The sequence below is a fragment of the Podarcis liolepis genome (assembly GCF_965112155.1).
Source record: "Podarcis liolepis genome assembly, chromosome: 6".
Classification (NCBI taxonomy): Eukaryota; Metazoa; Chordata; class Lepidosauria; order Squamata; family Lacertidae; genus Podarcis; species Podarcis liolepis.
In genome coordinates this window covers 89,487,488-89,500,511 of record NC_139559.1, presented here as the reverse complement: position 1 = coordinate 89,500,511, position 13,024 = coordinate 89,487,488, and the positions used below count along the sequence as shown (strand labels likewise).

The 13,024-nt window shown below is 43.0% G+C and overlaps 2 protein-coding genes and 1 long non-coding RNA gene across 21 annotated transcripts in view; 1 reads left to right on the top strand and 2 right to left on the bottom strand.

Moving 5' to 3' along the window:
* The window catches only part of SWT1 (SWT1 RNA endoribonuclease homolog), a 30,330-nt gene extending 18,481 nt beyond the window's left edge, over window positions 1–11,849 (bottom strand). The window contains exons 1-9 of one of the 8 annotated variants that reach the window (XR_014527015.1): window positions 10,646–10,837; window positions 9,596–9,683; window positions 8,890–8,964; window positions 8,441–8,499; window positions 4,629–5,313; window positions 2,312–2,377; window positions 1,625–1,754; window positions 1,402–1,500; window positions 89–277 (exon numbers count right to left, since the gene is read on the bottom strand). Coding sequence is in view for 6 of the 8 variants with exons in the window: in XM_083506759.1 (XP_083362885.1) it covers window positions 89–277; window positions 1,402–1,500; window positions 1,625–1,754; window positions 2,312–2,377; window positions 4,629–5,313; window positions 8,441–8,499; window positions 8,890–8,964; window positions 9,596–9,652 (1,360 nt within the window). In the remaining 2 variants the exon portion in view is untranslated. Of the gene's footprint in view, window positions 1–88; window positions 278–1,401; window positions 1,501–1,624; window positions 1,755–2,311; window positions 2,378–4,628; window positions 5,314–5,878; window positions 5,957–8,440; window positions 8,500–8,889; window positions 8,965–9,595; window positions 9,684–10,529; window positions 10,842–11,831 lie in introns of those variants that run through there. The other 7 variants (XR_014527016.1, XM_083506759.1, XM_083506761.1 and 4 more) reach the window with 7 other exon arrangements.
* Window positions 1–13,024, bottom strand: part of LOC310708524 — an 89,581-nt gene that overhangs the window by 18,481 nt on the left and 58,076 nt on the right. The window lies entirely within an intron of this gene.
* TRMT1L (tRNA methyltransferase 1L) overlaps window positions 11,861–13,024 on the top strand; it is a 33,917-nt gene continuing 32,753 nt past the window's right edge. For 2 of the 12 annotated variants that reach the window (XM_083506787.1, XM_083506789.1), the window contains exons 1-2: window positions 12,463–12,501; window positions 12,644–12,893. In XM_083506787.1, coding sequence (XP_083362913.1) covers window positions 12,830–12,893 — 64 coding nt within the window. In that variant the 5' untranslated portion in view covers window positions 12,463–12,501; window positions 12,644–12,829. Of the gene's footprint in view, window positions 12,081–12,200; window positions 12,341–12,462; window positions 12,502–12,549; window positions 12,894–13,024 lie in introns of those variants that run through there. The other 10 variants (XM_083506788.1, XM_083506784.1, XM_083506790.1 and 7 more) reach the window with 9 other exon arrangements.

Here is a 13,024-nt window from a genome sequence, read left to right as displayed (position 1 = left end):
GGTTCTTCCATCCACAAAAGATGTCAACTGTCTTAACCAGGCTACAGGGCGAATTCTGCTAGAATCCACCAGCTCTAACACAACTTACGTGTTTGCTGAGAAGCAAGTTGCATAGATTGACCCCACAACCTTGGATCTTGGTTCTTCAGGCAAGTGTAGATGAAGTGAACTGCAGGGATTGCTTTTTGCCCAACCTTTGCCAATATTTTCCCTCTTTTTAAGTTATCCAGTTCTTGCAAAACGACCCAGGGAATGACAAGCACAAATCTGCCAACTCCTAAACAGGAGAAAAATAGCTTACGAGTTAGTAATTGATGGTAGTTCTTCAAAACGCTGTCCATCTTTTAACCGTGATTAAAAAACTAATTCAGCTCGCTGTTGGATATTCTGCCAGTGGATCTGCATAGCACTGACCACATTTAACAGAATCAGGACGTATGTATCTGATAAGGAAAGTGTAGCCTTTGGGCAAGGTAAAATTTGATCTGTATTTTCCACAGCTGGGGCTCCCGATGAGATTTGCTTTTTCTCTTTCCCACCTCCTCTGGTATTGTACCTAAATCTTGTGCCTGGCAAAGGCATGAGCCAAAAGGTTCATCCTGTGACTCTCAGTCAAAGGTGAACAGCCAGAGCACAAGATGTTGGCCAATTTGTTGTAAGATGGAGTGGGCCAATGTTCTGGTGGGAAAGGAGAGCATAGCTGCTGGTTGGGTACAACCACCTGAGTCTGTGAAGACCTTCAGAGACACCTTGAGTGTGAGGTTGATGTTTGTATCTGCCACCAATGCTGACTGGTTATTTATCAGGAGCTGAGGTTGTGCAATACTGTGCATGCTACATTTATGTAGTTGTGAGTGAATGGACAAAAGTAGTTTTCTACTCCACCAAGGTGAGAGCCTATTCAGGTTAAAAAGCAGATCCTTCTCAGGTGTGAGAGGTGAGTATTTGATAGTCTAGTGGGTATGGGGCATGATACCACTAGTGCTTCAGAGATGGCGATAGTCTCTTACATGTGTATGTTTGGCTGTGAACCTCATGTGGACTGTAATATTGTTGGGTATAATTTTATGAGATTTATGTGAGTGGTTGGTTGACAGAGATGTTTGAGGCAATTGTTACTGTCATGGGCATACAGAAAGGATGGCAAGTGAGTCTGGGTGAGTGGCAGAACGTGTGTTACTTTGGTTGAAAGTTTGCACTATAGTGCCTCGTAATGCACTCTGCCTTTGTGCTGATATTGTGCTTCATATATTGATTTTGTTTATGTATTTGTTTCATTTTTGTGGAAATCATTTGGCATGCAATTATATTTATATACATTTATGTATTCTAAATCACGTCAAGATCTTCATATAGTAAGTAGTTTATAAATGGAAACGGAATTACTAAATCCACACACACCTGGGATATCTGTATTCTTCAAAGACTTGATGAATTCCAGATGGCTGATCATTATATTAGTATCAATCACAATCAAACTATTCAGGCCAGAAAGAGTTCCTGTTACAAAAGAAGAAACACACAGAGAGAAATTCTGTTATTTGGATTCTGTACTGATTTATTCCCCTGTTTATTGCCTTGTTACGGAAAAGAAATCAAAAATACTTGATGCATATAAACTTACTAGCAGACATATTTGATTCATCATCTGGAAGATCTATCTCCATGTTGGTCAGCTCTCCACAAGTCTGAACCACAGGCAAAGCCATCGTTTTGTCAATGCGAGCAGCATGCAGTTCTTCTACAATCTGCATCTATGGAAAAGAACGATATAAGCTTGAAATCAAGGCTGGCACTGGGAGTTCACGTCACTGGGCACCAACTAAGGTTCACATCCCATTCCCAGAATTACACCCTCTTGCATATTCCTTGGCCACTGAGTATGCTCAGTCCTTGAGGGCTATGTTTGGATTTCTTCTCTTGGTTATTGTTGTTCCTGGGACTTTTTTTTTTAACATGGGGTTTCCCCAAGTCTGATGACCCTGCATTTTTGGATGGGGCCATTTTGGCTGCATGAGGATTCATGCTTAGAGAGTGAATCATAGAATTGTAAAGTTGGAAGGGACCACGAGGGTCATGTAGTCCAACCCCCTGCAATACAGGAATCTTTTTGCCCAACATGAGGCAAAACCCTAAGGTTAAGAGTACCATGCTCTACTGACTGAGCTTTGTAATTATTATATAGCACAGACCTGCTTGTGCTTCTTGACAAGTTATGGAGCCAATCGTAAAGCAAAAGGCAATGTGTGTGGTGCAAGAATCGCAGCTAGGGAATGCTAAAGTGCACCTGCTAGGTTACATAACCACTAACCTCTTGGTCTGTGTCAGTACTTTCAGTAGCTTCACAGGAAGAAGAGTGGCACGAGGCTTCAGAGCTCTGTAACGGAAATTAATCACTTCAGGTATCTGTACTGTATCAAAAGCTTTGCACTAAGAGAAAGCCCGAGTAAATATTATTGGCAGGGTTGGAAGTTTATTGGGAGATGGAAGTGATTTCAAGAGGGGGGGAGAAGCGAATGAGTGCAAGACGGCCATACACCACAACGGATGTGTGCACACACGCACACGCACACACAGTTTCTAGAGAACACAAAAAAGGCTAAAGAAAATTCCCCGAGGCTTAGACATGAACAGGTTGCTTCCTTGTAACCAGTTCTTTGAGTGGTTATCTGAGCAGCAACATACACTGAATTTGTCTATGCAGAACACTATTTCAGAAACTTCTTGGGTTTAGCTGAACCTGTGGCCCCTGCCCCCGAGCAGCGAACCCTTCCTCAGGGTCAAGGCCAAGACCCTCTCCTCAGTTAGAGAGACTGCAAGTGCAAACTACTATGTCCCACTCAAAGGACTATGGCTGCATGTGAGCAATTGGCTCTTTTTCATGGTACAGTCACACACACAGTAGAGTAACAAGCTAGCAAACCAGGAGGTGGAAGAGCGCATATCCCCAAAAGGTTATGTGACAGGTGCCAGTCATAAGATTATAAATTTGTGACCCCTTGACGGGGGCCTAAAACTGTACTGGCACACGAGAAGATAGAATGTCCTTGGCACAGAGGGCAGGAGCTGACAGCACCTGACAATACAATTGTAGATTGTGAGTCAAATGTAGAGACGCTCCAGGGAGGCGTGGTTGTAAGGTGAGAGCAAATCCAGCAAGTAAATGCCATGAGGAGGCCCTTAGAATTCAAAGTGATCTTCATAGAATGGTCTAGTAAGGATCAACCCTAGCGTTATAACTATTTTACAGCCTCATGTTCCTGAAGCTGTTAGACGAACCTTTGCCTAAAAGCAAAGGAATGAACTGTCATTTCCAAATCTTTTGAAAAAAGGTCACCCCAAAAATCAATCATCTGATTTTTGTATATGTAACTGTATAATGTATTAGGTAATAAGCATAACATGTATTACAACACAGGAAAATAGAGCTTGCAAATTTTCTAATACTTGTACAATGTTTTGTACATTGTACATCACTTCTTATTGCTTAAAATAAATTGAGGTTGCAGTTTGCCTTTGTTTCTGCTGCAAGCATCGTAAGGTTCCTACACCACTTTGATTGCATGTTCTGCACACTGATTATTTCTTGGTATCTGGAGTAGCCCACAGTCTATATCCTCAAAGTTCACCTTTTCTGAGAGGTCTTTGGGTTAACTGATTTAATTCTCATTCCCCGACTACAGCAATGCACAAGTACATGCAATTTCCACAATCATCCTTTGATACTATTGTTTTTAACACTGTAAGATTTAAGATCCTTCAGGGTCTATCAAGAGCAGGGGTCAACAACATGCAGCCCATGAAGACCGTTTGACTGGCCCACGAGCCACCCCCGAACCGAGCCACCCAGTGAGTCCCCCACACGCTGCGCTAAACTGGCGCAGCACAGCGCGGGAACTTGCCAAGCAGCCCCAGAAATCACGTCTGCACATGTGCAGATACCAGAAATCGTGTCTGCGCATGTCCAGACACCGAAAATCACTTCTGCACAGGTGCGATTTTCAGCATCTGGGCATGTGCAGAAGCGATTTCCGGTGCTGCAGACATGATTTCCGGCATTGCACTGCGCCAGTCCAACCCATGGACGATCTCTGTGGGAGTGATCCAGCCCGTGGCCAGTAAACCTTGCCGACCCCTGATCAAGAGCTACCTTTTTTGTTTATGAAGTGAAGTAACACACCACATACATTGATGGCAATGACTGTTTTCAGATGCGATCAAAGCTTTTGCTTCAGTTGTGATTTAAATCCGAGTTTAGGGTTCTGTCCAAACCCTAAACTGCACATAATCTTAATTACAGTTCGTGGAATCAAACCCACTTCATAAGCTATGGTTTGAATGGCCATATGCACAGGTTTGGATGGCATAGCAAGTTGTGATTAAGCAAAAGCAAAAGCATCTGAACCCTTGTTTATGGCAGCTCTGAATGAGATAGGAGAAGGAGGGAGGTGCAAATTCAAGGGGCTCACTCTTATAATGCTAAAATATGGTTTAAGAGTTATCTCAGAATCATTCCAGTGTCTAAATTAAATAAGCTATTTGCTGGGGAAGTTATAAAAGCCACTACTGTTGCTGCACAACGAAAAACTACCACCTCAATTATCATAGCAAACTTTTAACAGCTTTACCTGACTCATCTGAAATGCTGCAGGTTCAAATCTATCCCCCTGGGTCCTTGCATTACCAATATTCTTGTGGGATTCCTGATGAAATTGTTCTTTCTGTTTATATTCTCTCTGGTGATATAGTTCACGCAAGTGGTGCAAGGGTGCACGTTTCACTCCTTTGTCAGTTTTGCGAGGTAGTTCTAATGAAGCATGTTTGGCTCCTTCAGGAGTGTGCACAGAGGATTGCCAAGACGGTACTTTAGTACCTGATAAGCTAAAGGATGAAAAGGTGGGATGTGACTTTTTTGAAGTGTTCTGTGAAGTTTCCTTGAACTCCAGCACACGTTTTACAGCTTCTTTTAATTTGGCACATTCCGCCTCAGCCTTCTTTTTCTTCTTTCGGCTGTTAAGAATCCTCAAATCCTGCAATTCCCTTTTCCCTCTTTTCACATCAGGATCACTGCACATCTCTTTGCTTGAGCCCTCCTTCCGAGGGAAGGCTGCTGCAGAATCCAAACTGCTTGTCTTTCCTCCACGTTCAGCTGTATTTTTAAAATGCATAGTGACCTTTTGACGCTCTTCAATAGGCCTTATAGTACCACAGACAAGATGGGTATCTTTGGAAGCCTCTTTTTCAATAACTTTAGTAGTATCTTTGAGATCCAGACTCTTTTTTCTTTTCGTGTATCCAGCACTATCATCTGACCTATGGAAGGATCAGCAAGAGAAAACTATTACTGTACGAAGAAATTTGACAGTGGAAGTTTCATACAGAAACAGTGACGTTCTTACAGAACAAACTCAAGGTTTAGCTCAGTGGAAAAATGTTGAAAGAGAATTAGATTATTACTTGTGTACTAGAAAATGTGGCAGACAATATAAAAAGTTTAAACTTATTTTTACACCAGGTTAAAGTAGAGAAGCTGATCCTTCTCCACCTTTAATTCTGAGCAAAACAAACAGCAGCCACGAATAACTATGGGCATCCCCATCCATTTCAAGCAGTAAATACAGACAGTTTTTAATGTGATGAGGAAGATCATTGCAAAGCAGATGAAGATCTGCAATCAGACGTTTAGCTCCATCATCCAAAGGCATAGTGTGGAGGGTGCTGTGGCTCCGGGAGCAATTTTGCGCCCTCAAAGCAGGCTCCTTCATCGGAAGGAGCTGTGCCTTCGCTGTGGCGCTTGTGCCGGGAACAGCTCCGCCCCCGGGTCAAGCCTGACCCAGGGGAGGAGAGGAGGTGAGTGGACGGCAGCGCTGCCGCCCACCCTCCTTGGCTGCGGCGCAACTTGCGCCCGGCGGAAGCAGTAGCTCTGCCACCAGGTCACTTCTGGCCCAGCAGCAGAGAGCAGTCCTCCTTGGCGGTGAGGTGGAAGGAGCCAGGGTGCGCCCGCCCTGGGCAGTGTGGGTATACGCTCCGCCGCTGCCATCAGCCCAGACTAATTTAGCCATTTAACACCTTCACTGAGGTTTTGAGGCATGTGAGTCATAAATCAAACTAAAAAATGATTAATTGCTGACATAAGCATCAGTTAAGATCCACTGCAGCCATAAGTCTCATCAGTGAAAGGATTTCTGCTTCTGCGATGGGACTTCCCCCCTCTTCCAAATCTGTTCTGAGGAAGTTTGTGGGGCAAAGGGAGATGAGAAAAATCCCTTGCACAAGAAGAAATCCTTGCACTGATGGGATAATTACTTAGGGGCACACTGGATACAAGCAAGAAACTGTTATGGCAGATTGAAGACAAGAGCTGCCATTATTCTAACAGGAACAAAGAAAGATAAGGATAACAGGATTAAAACGCAAAGTTTAACTTCACACTTAGAAGCTTAAAAGCCTAACTTTAAATGAACATTCCATGGTTAAAATACACCCCCCAATATTATACTAGAAATTAAGCAATAACAATTAATACAAAAAGGATGCACAGAAAGAGGTTTCCTGCTGAACTGAAAGACTGATAAACAGGCTTATGGAAGCTATTTAGTAGTTATCAATTTGCAACTAAACTAATTAAACCTTGCTTCACATCCATTAACTCCCATATACAGTGGAGGCTTTTCCATTTTCCTTCAATCTTGCAGAGAAAACATTTGGTCAGTTCGGGAGTCAAAATGGTTTCAGGGCTGTTTTCCTGTGCTGCTTCAGACAGATGGTTTATATATTTATGTACGAGTTTGCTTGGTACATTTATGAACATTTATTACATATATGACTTTAATTTTTTTATTTCAGCACCCAACTTCATCAGCTGTCACCCATAGAACTTCTCTTGGAAGAGGCGCTTTGAAGTAGGGCTCTTAAGAGCATGAGGGTGACACAGGAAGTGTCATACAGAAAAAGGTGCCCTCCTTTCATCAACAAGCTCCTCTGCAACAAACTACGCATTTAGTCTTTTATAAAACTAATGGAAAAAACCCATCAAAATGGTAGTGACATAGAAGCAGTGCTTTTCCCCCCTTTAAAAATGTGTTTAGGGATATTCTCATTTTGACTCAAGAAAATCACCATTTTATAGTTCAAATCGGGGGGAAATAAAAACAGTAAATGGAAAAAAGTACAAAGATTCACAAAATCCTTAGGGGTATGCGTACCCCTGCGTACCCCCCAGAAAAAAAGCACTGAATAGAAGGAACTGGTTCTTCACTTGCTGTTCTGAAATTGCTTAGCATTTCCCTGCACTAATAAGTGACCCAATATTATACCGTAAAGCATTCCCTCTAATTGGTTCAGCTGTGGTACAGCACGGAAGGAACAAGATTGACTAATCTGGAGCCTGGAGGAGAATTTTTTTTTTGGAATGATATGTGTTAGTTGAATATTGTCTCAACTACAGTGGTGCCTCGGGTTACATACGCTTCAGGTTACAGAGTATGCTAACCCAGAAATAGTACCTCGGGTTAAGAACTTTGCTTCAGGATGAGAACAGAAATCGGACCGCGGCGGCGCAGCAGCAGCGGGAGGCCCCATTAGCTAAAGTGGTGCTTCAGGTTAAGAACAGTTTCAGGTTAAAAACAGAGCTCCAGAACGAATTAAGTTGTTAACGTGAGGTACCACTGTATTATAAAAACAAACCAGAACTTCAAAGACTAATATGTTATATCTGTACCTGGCAATTCCTATGGTCATATGAGAAGTGTCACTTTCAGCCATAGTAACACCAATGCATTATTACTGAATGAGCTGCAAAGGACAAGGCCATTGCAGATTAGAGTCTATGTGTAGAAAATATGGATAAGCTGCCCATGCAGAAATTTAAGTCCTGCTGGGATTGTGAGCCAGGTAGTTATATCTCAGTTCTTCCAATATTAACCACTTGGGACATTTAAATCATGGTGAAAGAATAACAGCTGGTGGAAAGCACTATAGTTTTGTATTTTACAATAGTTTCAAAAATAAAAGCTTAAACCTAAACATTGTCATAATATGCAATTACTGTAGAGTGTTTTCCATTCTCTAGACTGAGTGGCAGCTTTTAAAATAATCTTTAAATTTGATAATATGTTTTATCTTTTTTTAAAGCTGCCTTTAGCAATACAGGGCATAAATTTAATTGGTGAAAAGCCAGACAATATGCTTTCATTTTTAATTTACCAAGACCTCAAATGAATGAACAGATTTCACACAGTGTTGTTCCTCACCACCCACACAGACTAATTTACTTTCTGAAGCTGCAGTTCAATAAAAACGTATCTGGGAATAAGTCCCACTGAACTTAATGGGGCTTTCTTTGGATTGCACTATGAATCCACAAAAAATGGCAAATATTTTTTCAGAATAAGCATAAATATTTTTAAATGAGTGCCTTTAATTCCAAGTAACAATTTACCCTTTACTCGTTGGCTGCTCTTTGGCATGATGACTCCTAATTTCTGCCTTTTCGTGACTCTGAAAGAGTTAAAAAAAAGTCTACATTATTATTTATACATTAAATTGATATCCCGCCCTTCCTCCAAAAGAAGCTCAGGTTGGTAATTAGCCTCCAATTAAATACAGAGCAGTGTCCCAGACTTTCACAAGGTAGCACAGCAGCTACAGTGCATGGGCATTTTCTGATTAAAGAAATATATTAAGCTATCAGGGTTAAATTAAAGCATGCATCAACCCAGCTTATATTTAACATTATAAATACAGCTGAACAGAGTCTATAGTCAGAGCAATTGAAATACTTAAGCCAAGGATAATTTAAGCAAATCTAAAGGCAACAGACAAACTTCTAGTACACCACTCTAATAACAGTGACTGTAATGCTTTCTTCTCCAAATCTCTAAGTCTCACCTTTTCACTTCTATGTGAAGATGAGCTAGATGATTGGTGCGATCGCTTTTCACTGGAAGTCTTGGAATAAGAATGTTAAAACACAAAATGAAATAGAAAAAATAATAATACTGAGGCCCCCCTGGAAATCTACCTTGTCTACGCGAACAAACAGAAAGATGCAGTGACAAATTTGCATTGTTTTATGTAACTATGATTTAACCTTTTCTTTTTGGGTTTAAGATCTCTCTTTCTCAATCACACACATATACACTGAATTAATGATGTTTTGAAAGGACACTTCTCTTAAGGCACCCCATAAACACACATACTGAATTAATTATGCACATCAAGAGGGTATACATCCTCCTACAGGTCTTGTTTTTCCACCAACCGACTCCTGGAAACACGTAGGGTGGACAAGAATCAGAGCCAAAAAAAATTAAGTTCAGCTAGGAAATATGGTGCTTCTTTTCCTTCCTTGTCTCTCACACACAGCCATACAAACCTCAACAACAGATTGTGATTAAGCAGGAGAGACCTTAACCATATCCCCAGTTTGAAGGACACACTAAGTCATATCTTGCTTAGCTGCTATTCTGCACTGAACTAAAACACAGAGATAAACAAAGCCAATACTCAAGCTTACCATTTTGTGAAAAAAAGGCCATTATGTGAATACAAACTTATTTCCACTCCACATTAGCATCTCCACAGACTTTCCTACCTTGGTATCTGAAATATCCTCCTTTTTGCTGGATTTCTTTTTGCGTTTTTTGTACATGTTCAAGTTTAAAATGTTCAAGTTTCAAAATCTAAAAAGAGAGAAAGGCAATATAGCCTTATTTCCAAATGCATTTTACATTTCCCCCCTCTTGTTGCTTTGGCTAGTAGATGAGGCCAGGGTTTTATTTCCCCTTGTTTCTGGAGTCTGGGGTTTTCTCTGGGCGACACTTTCAGAATTAAAATTTGCTTGTGCCACATTGGATTTTTTATTGATAAGAAATACATTGGAAAACAAAAAGAAGCAATTCATGGCAGTGCTTGATTTATAACACAGAACGCAACTACTTTATAGCATGATCATGGGGCATCCAGAAAGTATAAAACAATGCAGCCATGTAAGAACATGAATCATTCCCTAATTATAAACAAGCCTCTTCCGTATGTACCTTAAGTATGTACACAAACTCAATGAGAGGTGTGAGTTTGCTTTTGCCATGTAATCTCATTTATACTGGGACTAATTTGAGGCAAACAAGCTCATCAAAACATTTTGAAAAGCTGTCTATCCCTATTCTGCAAATAACATATATATATATACACATACATACATTTCAGTGATGTATAGTGCGTGTGGTTTTTTCTGGGGAGACGCATACCACTAAACATTTTATTCTATTTGTACTTTTGTCCATTAACTGTATTTATTTTCCCCGATTTATACTATAAAATGGTGATTTTCTTGAGTCAAAATGAGAGGACCCCTAAACATTTTTCTAAAGAAAAAAAAGCACTGCATACACTATACATCACTGAAATGTTTAAATATTTCTTTGATTGTCCTTGAATCTTTCCCACACGCCACACTGTTTGAAAACTACTGATCTATGAATGCGAGAAAAGTAAAGAAAACACCCAAATCCACAGCTGGCCAGTACCTTTATGGGCTTAGTGCCCAACTGTGAACTCCAAACAGCACTTCCTCAAGAGGAAAGGAAGTTCCCCCAGTGTTAAACAGCAAAACCAACCTTCCTTCAGAATCCCAGGCACTGACCTCCTTCCTCCCCAAGAGTTTATTTTCTAGTAAACGACCTCAGATCCCAGGCTTAGAACGGTTTGCCCTCTCTCTTCACACTCGGCCCCTTCTCCTTTCGTCGCATCACAACGAACAGCATCACAATGAACAGCCCGGCGTTCTTTTTGCTTTTGCTTTCTTTAAAAAACAAAACTAGGGGGCAATTGGCTGCAAAGCATGCTGGGTATTGTAGTTTTCCCGGTTCGCATGCGCCATAGAGATGTAGTCCTGCCTCTCTTAAACTTGGGTCCCCAGTTATTGTTGGACTACAACTCCCAGCATTCCTACCTACAAGACCAGTGGTTAGGGACAATGGGAGCTGTAGTTCAGGCTTCCTCAAACCTCAGCCCGCCAGATGTTTAGGGACTACAATTCCCAGCATCCCTGACCACTGGTCCTGCTAGCTAGGGATCATGGGAGTTGTAGGTCCAAAACATCCAGAGGCCCGAGGTGGAGGAAACCTGTTGTAGTTTAATACTAATACTGATTTATTATTTATACCCCGCCCATCTGGCTGGGTTTCCTCAGCCACTAATATCTGGGGACCTAAATTTGAGAAAGGCTGTAAACAACAACAACAAGTAAACTTAGCACGCGCCGAATATACCGAACTCCCCAACCTCCTCCCTCGCATCTGCAATGACAGCAGTCGGCTTATTTCTCTTTTGCTAGAACAGAGACCATTAGGAGCGTACTAATTTGAGAGAGAGAGAGAGAGAGCTGCAACGTTTCCCACACACGATACAGCTAGTCGTCACTGGGACCCCACACGTTGTTGGGACTACAGCTCCCATCATCCCTGACTGCAGGCCCTCCTCACTAGGGTTGATGGGAGTTGTAGTCCAGCAACCTCTAAGGCTCCCCAACGTTGAGGAAAGCTGAGTTAGAGCATAAAATTCCCTCTTTGCTTCATTTTTGGGGAGGGGGAGTGGGGGGGCGACAACGCGCTCCTTGCCAACTCACAGTTTGGTGAAGTCGTGGCTTTGCCTGTTGGCATTTTTCTCCTTCGCCCCTCTAACCGGAGGGAGAGAGAGAGAAATAATAATAGCCAGGCAGGAAGTCTTGACCTGCAAGCGGGCAAAACTTCTTGCTTTAGCTAAATAAAACGTCTATGCACGTTTTCAGACACGAGGAAGCCGTCTTTCTCTGCCCAGGTTGCACCAACCTCGCTCCGAAGCGGCAGCTCCCGATTACCTGGGAGCAAATAAGGTCCGTTGAACCCGAGGGGGGGGGTTACTTGGATTCCCACAGCAATTCCCACAGCAAAAGGGCCTCCCTTTCGAAAGGCGACGCCGATATTGATAGGGAGTTTGTAAGCACAGACGTCAGTCAGTCAGCCAGCCCAGCTTTTAGCCTTTAAACCCGCGGTATCCGGTCCACGCCCCTATAGAGTCCTTCTTCCCTCAGGGAGAATGTGAGTATAGTCCTGCCGCGGGGCATCTCGGGTAACGTATGCACCTGAGGAGCGCGCGAGAGAGAAAGAGAGCGCGCACGCAAGTATTTACATATTTATTTCGGGTATAGCGTTGCCGTTGTGCATCTTGGGTAAACGTATTTCTGAGGCGCTTGAGGCATAGGATTAGCCGCGGGGCAACTTGGGTAACGTAGTTCTTAGGCACCTGAGGAGCGCGAGAGAGAGCGAGCGCGCGCGCAAGTATTTACATATTTATTTCGGTATTTACAATATTTATATTGTATTACAATATTTATATACAATATTTACAGTATTTACAATATTTATATATTGCTGCCGCGGTGCGTCTTGGGTAACGCAGCTCTGAGGCAGCTAAAGCGTAGGATTAGCCGCGGGGCATCTTGGGTAACGTAGTTCTTAGGCATCTGAGGCGCGAGAGAGCGAGAGAGAGAGCGCGCACGCGTATTTGCTTCGGTTCTATTGCAGCCCGTTGTGCATCTTGGGTAACGTAGCTCTGAGGCGCGGGATTAGCCGCGGGGCCTCCTGGGTAATGTAGTTCTCAGTCCCTGAGGGCCCTTGGGGGAGACGAGCTTGTGCACAACATGCTGACCCGAAATAGAAGTCTGCCGAGGGGCCACGTCCCGTGACTAAGGCGCGGCCCGTGCTTGCCGGAGGAAAAAAAACCGAGGGAGCTGCCGAGTGAAGTGGGTTCGCTCTCCCCCCACTTCCTCACCGCCGCTGGGTGGAAAATGGCGGCCGAGGGAGCGGTGTTGCCCCCGCCGCCCGCCAAGGAGGGAGAACCTGAGGCGCTCAGTAAGGAAGGGGGCGGTTCAGTAACTGTCAGATGGGCGAGGGGTTGTTGTTGTCTTGAAGTTGGGCCTGCGGGGGGCGGGTTTTACTTGTGGTGGGTTCTCCCTCCTTCGGTCCGTTTTGAGGGAAGCTTC